The 7,369-nt window shown below is 41.6% G+C and overlaps 1 protein-coding gene across 1 annotated transcript; it reads left to right on the forward strand.

Annotated features, from left to right (window-relative positions):
- Positions 1-2,177: 2,177 nt before the first annotated feature.
- LOC124681991 (UBP1-associated proteins 1C-like) lies at positions 2,178-4,698 on the forward strand. Its single transcript, XM_047216760.1, has 6 exons — positions 2,178-2,303; positions 2,397-2,471; positions 2,920-3,047; positions 3,581-4,028; positions 4,127-4,240; positions 4,358-4,698. The coding sequence occupies exons 1-6, from the start codon at positions 2,217-2,219 to the stop codon at positions 4,427-4,429; spliced, it is 924 nt and encodes a 307-aa protein (XP_047072716.1). The 5' UTR covers positions 2,178-2,216; the 3' UTR covers positions 4,430-4,698.
- Positions 4,699-7,369: the final 2,671 nt, after the last annotated feature.

The following is a 7,369-nucleotide window of genomic DNA, read 5'->3' on the forward strand; positions in this document are numbered from 1 at the left end:
GGTTGTCTGGCCCGGCTGGACCGGGCTGCGACCGGATTTCTCGCCGTAGACCCCTTTTCGATTGTTGTTGAAGTGGGGGGTCTCCTTTAGCCTTCTTGTTCCTTTGATACACCATTTATGCCTCATTGCCTAATACCTGAGATTATGCTTATAAACATATTAGGCCAAATACTCTAGTACGGTGTCATTGTTACCAAAATAATGGATAAGGGTAAAATACCCTTACACAAAGAACTATGAACCAGGGTTTATCTTAAACGTGGTTTAAACCTAATTTGGGGCATCCTCAGGGCATATATGGGCGTCCGGAACGACCAAGGGTCGAAATAGTTCGATACAAACTGACCCGAAATAGGTTCAGCGAAGTGGTTTTGGACAGAGGCCGATAGTGCCGCCCGTGCCAAGTCGGCAGTGCCGCTGGTGACACCCCGGCAGTGCCAGGCTGGTTAGGCCGGTAGTGCCACCCATGAAAGGCCGGAAGTGCTGCCAAGGCAGGCCGGCAGGTCCGCCCCTTGCAGGGTGGCAGTGCCGGTGACATCTTCTCCCTCATTCGCGCATGCCTCCCTCTCCTTCCCCGCGCGTCCGTGGAATGTCTTCACGTCCAACACCATGTTCAGCTGCTCCTCGTCTCCTCGTGCGACGCTTGCTGCATCTTCATACCTGATCATACATAAGTAAAACGACTTATGCAGTATAAAGTTCGCATCAATCATAGTATCATTCAAGAGTGAATTCACCTGTTGTTTAAATAGCTTTGCACGAGCTTTTGTAATGGGTCCAATCCTAACTTCATTGGAATTGAGCTTCGCAGCAACATCTTGATCATCTTGCAATGACGGAGGTAGCAGTTCTGAAAGGATGTCCTCATCAATTCATTTTTTTCAAATCTAGATATTTTCAAAATTTTGAACATTTTTTGGAATTGAACATTTTAATTTTCAATATCTGAACTTTTTCTAATATGAACATATTTTATATTTAAACATCTTTTGAATATAAACATTTTCGAATATGAACAATTTTAAATTTGAACAATTTCAAATTTGAATATTTTAAAATGTATACATTTTTTGAATTTGAACTAGTTTCAATTTGAATGTTTTTTGAATTTAAACTATTTTCGAGTTTGAACAAATAAGAAAAAAGAAACACAAAAGGAAATAAAAAAGAAAACAAAAAAACAAAAAAAAACAAAGAAAAAATAGATAAAAAACGAAAAAGGGAAGGAAAAAATGAATATGGGCTAGGCCCATACCTAACCAGGGTGTGCGGTTCCAGGTAGGCACTGACCTGTTTGGTGTATAGGAACCCGCATCATACCCCTGTTTCTTGCCAAGTTTGACGAGCTCTCGAACATGGGCGCCTATGCACTGACCTGGTCGGCGTGTACGAGACACCGCACACCCCAGCGATCAGGTCGGTTGGTTGGGCCGCGTCCCACTAACAGCACGTACGTCTCTTTTTCTTTTCTTTGCTGTTTCCTTTTTATTAGTTTTTAATTTTTCAATATCTAACTTAAAGATTTTCGGAGAACAAAATTTTGAAAAATAGTCCAGATTCGAAATTTTTGAATTCTGAACATTTTTCAAATTTTAAATTTGAAAATTTATTTTTTGAACATTTTTAAAATTTTAAATACGAACATAATGTAAATTTGAACATTTTTAAAATTTTAGATTTGAAATTTTTATTTTTCCATTTTAAATATGAACATTTTCCAAATTTGAACATTTTTCAAATTTGGAAGTTTCTCAAAATCAAACGGTTTTCAAATTTGAACGATTTTCAAGTTAGAACATTTTTTATATTTGAACATTTTAAGAATTTGAACAAATTTTGTTTTTTGAATCTGTAAAATAAGTGAAACAAAACCCAAAATAGAAAAAGAGAAAAGAAAACAGAAAAGGGAAACAGAAAAAGAAAAAGAAAAACGAAAACGAAAACGAAAACGAAAACGAAAAAAGCCTACCTGGGCTAGGCCGACACCTTCCTGGGACCTGGTCGGTGTATAGGTTTGGCCCTGGAACACCCTGGCCTAAAGACCGTAGAAGGGCCCTTGGGCCATTTCTCTAGAGGAATCCCCCGTCACGGCTCAGAGAAAACCGCGGCTACCCCGGCGTTGCCATCGCCTCGGCTCCCCGCAGCCAAAAACCCTAGCAGCACACGCCCGCCTGTCCGGCCCCGAGACGCATTTGGGAAGCTTCCGGAGCGCCGCCATGGTTTGGTTCCAGTGCGACGACTGCGGCGCGGACCTCAAGAAGCCCAAGCTCGCCGGGCACTTCCGCTCGTGCTCCGCCTACAAGGTTTCCCCGCCTCGCGCCCCTCCTTCGCTCCGCGTCAATTTGGTTTGATTATTGGGTTCGTGACATGCGGATGGTTGGTTTGTTTTTGTGCAGCTTTCCTGCATCGACTGCGGCGCGGTCTTCAGCCAGGACACCGTCCAGGGGCACACCCAGTGCATCTCCGAGGCCGTGAGTTCCATTGCTCCTCTCCCTAGTGTGAAATTTGCTCTTTCGTTATGCGATTCGAATGAAGCGTGACACGTTTGGCCCTACCAAATTTGTGGATATTATGTTAATTTTTCGGTGGCTGGATTGGGATACTTGGTGTGTAAGCTTATATATGTAGATGTCACAGCCCGTGGAATAGTTTAGGTGGGCCTTTTATATGATTTGGTTTAGGTTTCTTATTGTGAATTGATAGGTCAGCTTGTGTGGCTACTCAAATCTGTAGTTTAAAGGTTAGTTTAGTGCATATCTGTATCTTTGAATGGTTTTTTTCAGAGGTGTATTCTCCAGAGCTTAGTGAGTTCTGCATCATGTATGGCTTTGTAAGGTTGTCGAGACGTTAGAACAATGGTTACAGTGCTACATGTTTATTGGCCATGCACTCATTTATCTGATGTATTATCCTCCTCAGGAGAAGTACGGTCCCAAGGGACAGAACAAGCTATCCAGTAGTGCACAGGGAAAGCCGGACAAGCCAAAGCCAAATGCCGATGTTGATATCAATGTTGGGCTGTCAACACGCCCTCCTTGGTTCTGCAGGTATGCTAATGCGATCCCTCAGCATATGTACAATGAAGTTTGCAGATTTTTCCATAGCAAAATCGTGATCCCTAAGAGTAGCTCTGAACTATGTATGGAAATGCTAGTAATCATTGAAGTTTATTCTTGTTGTTCATAACTCCTGTTCTTTGAGTACTCTTGTCACCATTCACAAACAACTTGACCAGATGATTTTAAGGTGATTTGGATTATATTAGAGACATATTGAGCCATTAATAGCTTACTGCCATTATCGGAACATACCTAAGAAGGCAACTGTGAACGGTTTACAAGCTCCACTAGCTGCAGACCACCTTTATTAATTTTCTCGATTGATTTTCGTAGCAAATGCCCTTCACAATCTGTGTAGTTCTGGGGATCTATGTAAAGCTTCGGATGCATAGAGCAATCATGTCATTGTTATTTAGATAAATTATCCCTTGTTTGGCCATTGTGTCAGGCCGTTTGAGCTTAAGCAGTCTCAGTTTCACTAATATGTGTTCTAACATACATATCCCTGGTTTGCATGTCAGCCTATGCAATACAACTACCACTAGCAAGCAAACTCTTTTGGGGCATGCTGATGGCAGGAAACATAGAGCAAAAGCAAAAGCCTACCATGCTTCTCAGAAGCAAGAAAATGGATCTGAACAAACTCCAGATGACAAGGAAACTGGTGGAGCACCAACGATGGAGCCTCCACAACTAAATGAAGTGAAGGGCGCAGACAGTGAAAAAGATGTTGACAAAGATGCTGTGAAAAGAAAGAGAGCAGATAGTATAGCCTTGGAGGAGCCAGATAATGCCAAAAGACAGAATTTGTTGAACTTGAAAACTGGAGAGGTTATACAATCTGAAAAAGGAGAACTTAAAACAAAGAGCAAGAGTGCTGCAGATGAAGTAGTCAATGGGGCCAACCATGAAGACACTAAAAAGCAGAAAATAAAATGGAAGAAAATTATTACTAAGATACTTGAGACAGTAAGCCTTCTGACCCTTCTGTATAGGATATACTGGTTTTGTCCATTTTGTGTTTGTTCCTCGAATTAGCTAACAGTTAATATGGTATTTTCTTTCAGAATTCAGATGGAGTTATGAAGTTAAAGAAGCTACAAAAGCTAGTTCTCAAGGAACTGTTCGAATGTGGTTATTCCGAAGATAAGGAGCAGCTCCATGCTCTGTTGACGGAGAAGGTAATCAGCATGAGAGAGAAAATTGTAGCTAAATATCTGTTTCCCTCCTTGTTTCCTATGGTATTTGGGATTCTTGCTCATGGATGCCAAATGATTGTTGTTTTGTATTTGACGCAGATAGCTTCAAGTTCCAGGTTTTCTGTGGATGGCAAGAACATCAGATTGGTGTCCAAGAACGAGGAGTCGTAGTCCTTGATGTTTCTGTGCCTTTCTATGTTCTATTTATGAGGGTAGTATTTGTTATATTGAGAGATGTCAATTTTTGTTTTATTGAATGGTGCCGATATCATCTAAATGATCCAGAGAAAACCATTGAAGATACACAAATTTTGTTACTGATTTTTTGGTACTGTGGCGCCAACTGCCATCTTGTAGCTCCAGAAAATTGTCCTGTAATACTTGGCGAGGCCACTTCTCTGTGCAAATTGACAACTATATGTGCAATCATGTTGTGATAACTTATGTTCAGCATCATCATATCAGCCACACAGCTCTTAGTGTAGTGTACCTGTATAGCATTTCAGCTTCAAATTTATTACGGATACTTCCTGCCTTTCTGTAACGTGGAGTGTGGAGTTTCTTTCAGTGTTGGTTGATGCAATTGTGAAAAATCATTTTGTGGAGACCCATCGTGCTCGCAGCCTTGCAGAATGATGCAGGGTGGTCAGTCAGGTAGAGCGCACACCACAGGTGCTAAATCAAAGGTGCTTGGGACTGGCTGAAGTCCACCAATTCCTTCTGAAACTATTCGCAAGGTAGCAACGGATGAAAGGGAACTGCACCTGAAGGTATCCATGTGCAGCTAGTGTGCACTGTTCCTCCAGTTCCTGGTAACAGTTTCCAAACTCTGCACCTTGGTGCGGCTGATTTTTGGAAATGTAGGCGCGGTTGTTTGAAACTTCGCCTCACACTCTTAAGGCCGCTTACAGGAATCATATGATTAGTTTTGTAGGAATCTCATAGGCTTTTACATGAATCCTATGATCAGTTTTGGAGCGTATTAGTTTCAGAGGAATCTCATATAGGATTTCAAACATCCACTGGTGCCCTTCTTTTTTCATGTTGTCGCCAAAGACAGGCAACAGCGTTACAGAGAGATAGTGGAGCGTAGAAGAACACGAGGACTCATGGTGGTGCTCTGGAGAGGCCAACGACGGAAAACAGCAGGAGGCCAATGTATTCCAGCAAGGCAGCGCTGCTCAACTGGATGCAGGAACATGAAGAAGGGAGAGAGACAGACAAGTCTACATGGATAATTATTTCTGGTCACGCGACTGATCGAATGTAAATAATGTATGTTTTGAGAATTTAAGATTAAGAAATAGTCAAGCAAGCTTTTTGTTCCTTTTATCAACACCCTTTAGAAACTTCCTCGTATTCCTAGTAGTTGTTTCCTTTCTTGTGTTCCAAAACATCACTAAGAAGACTTGTATGCGCTTTTCAATTTTCAATCCTATGTTTTTCGCCTGCGTTCTAATCCTATTCTTGGTATTTTGGAATCTTGCATTCCTGACGAGGCCTAAGCAATGACCAGATCTAATGCTTGGTTTGCACCGACTATGCTACCAACGTGGTGCTTAGGTGACAACAGAACCTGGTCATGGCTGCCGTCGATATCCCATCCTCCATCGGCGTGTGCCTTCCTTTAGCCTTCTGTTCCTGAAAGCATCAGTGGAACCACCATTATAGACATTTTCTTTGGCCACTGGATTAAGGGGTGAACTAAACTGAGAGTATATTCAGCATGGGTGGTGCCAGTTTGTAATACTGTTTTATAACATGATCTAGTTTTTGGGTTATAGTTACTGCCTCTAAGATGTTCTAGGCCGGGGTTTACTTGGTTTACCTTCTAGGCGTGCGTGCAAATAGTTCAATTCTACTTGCGGTACTAGAAGACACCATTTTTCTAGCTTGTGTGACTTGTGCAATTGCATTGTGTCAAAATACCCCAAATTACTTGGTTAGGGAAGAATAATTGTTGTCTTTATCTTTTTGATTGCTTGTACTGACTTACATGCTTGGAGGGCAGCGAGACCTACTGTGCACTTCTCTGTGGGTTCGAGACTCCTTTCCGAAATAGGATTGACGCGTGAAATGCATTTCCAGAGGCTCAAAGATCAGAAGCATGAGAGCTAACACCAATAATGAAGATAATTAAGACTACGTATACAAAAGTGGTGGGCTTCTTTTCTTCCTGTTTTACAAGCAAAACACCTGTCCCGCAAAGTGTTTTTACCAGTGTTCCGCTGGTTCCCCTCGCCAATGTGTATCGATAGCATTTAAAAAAAATACTTGAAGTTTCCCATCATAGATTTTATGTCCTTGGCCGACTCAATGGCGGAGGCGGTTGCATATCACATAATAAAAATACCATGGCTCTGTTCTTGTCCTTGTATGGCTATCGTTCTGGGTTCAACCAAAACCAGAGAGCTCATGATGTTTTGCTTCTGCTCTCGATTTCGATGGCTCTTGATGAGATTATTGTTTGTTGCTTCAGCCGGAGCCGGACCTAACGATGGTGGTACGATTTTATTTTGGTATGCGGTTTTCAAATTTGTCACTTTGTGCTCTGGGTCTTCTATGTACACTAGATGAAACCCCGCGCGTTGCTGCGAGAATGCATGTTTGGAGGAGATACGGACCGCACATAAGAAAAGTTAAATTCGCGCGTAGTTCAAAGAACCTTGTAAATTCATGGATGCACACTAAAATATGTATGCAAATGCGTTACACTTTTGGATAATGCTCTATGTAGTCATTTCTGGATCTTCTTGCTGGTGCTTGTGCCAAACGCAGGTGCTATGGGAAGAATGATTGAACATGTGACATGATATATGTCAGTGCTGAAAAGCCCAACGTCCGTGACAGAAGAAGTGTGGTACAACAATAATTTGTCTTCTGAACATTAGCTGGAGTGCTTTGAAGCCAAAGTGTACAACATATTTTTATAGGAGTGTACAACAATTCTGAAGTGCTTCTTTTACCACAGACAAACTCAGTCATTATTCATGCTCAAGAGGTTTAAATTTGTATAGTTATGCAAAGAAAAATATATCAGTAAAACAAAACAATAGGAGGTAAACAAAACAATATAATACAAAGGGTTGTGTCAGTATGCAGCCTACAGCA

The sequence above is a fragment of the Lolium rigidum genome, unplaced genomic scaffold, assembly GCF_022539505.1.
Source record: "Lolium rigidum isolate FL_2022 unplaced genomic scaffold, APGP_CSIRO_Lrig_0.1 contig_6428_1, whole genome shotgun sequence".
Taxonomy (NCBI): domain Eukaryota; kingdom Viridiplantae; phylum Streptophyta; class Magnoliopsida; order Poales; family Poaceae; genus Lolium; species Lolium rigidum.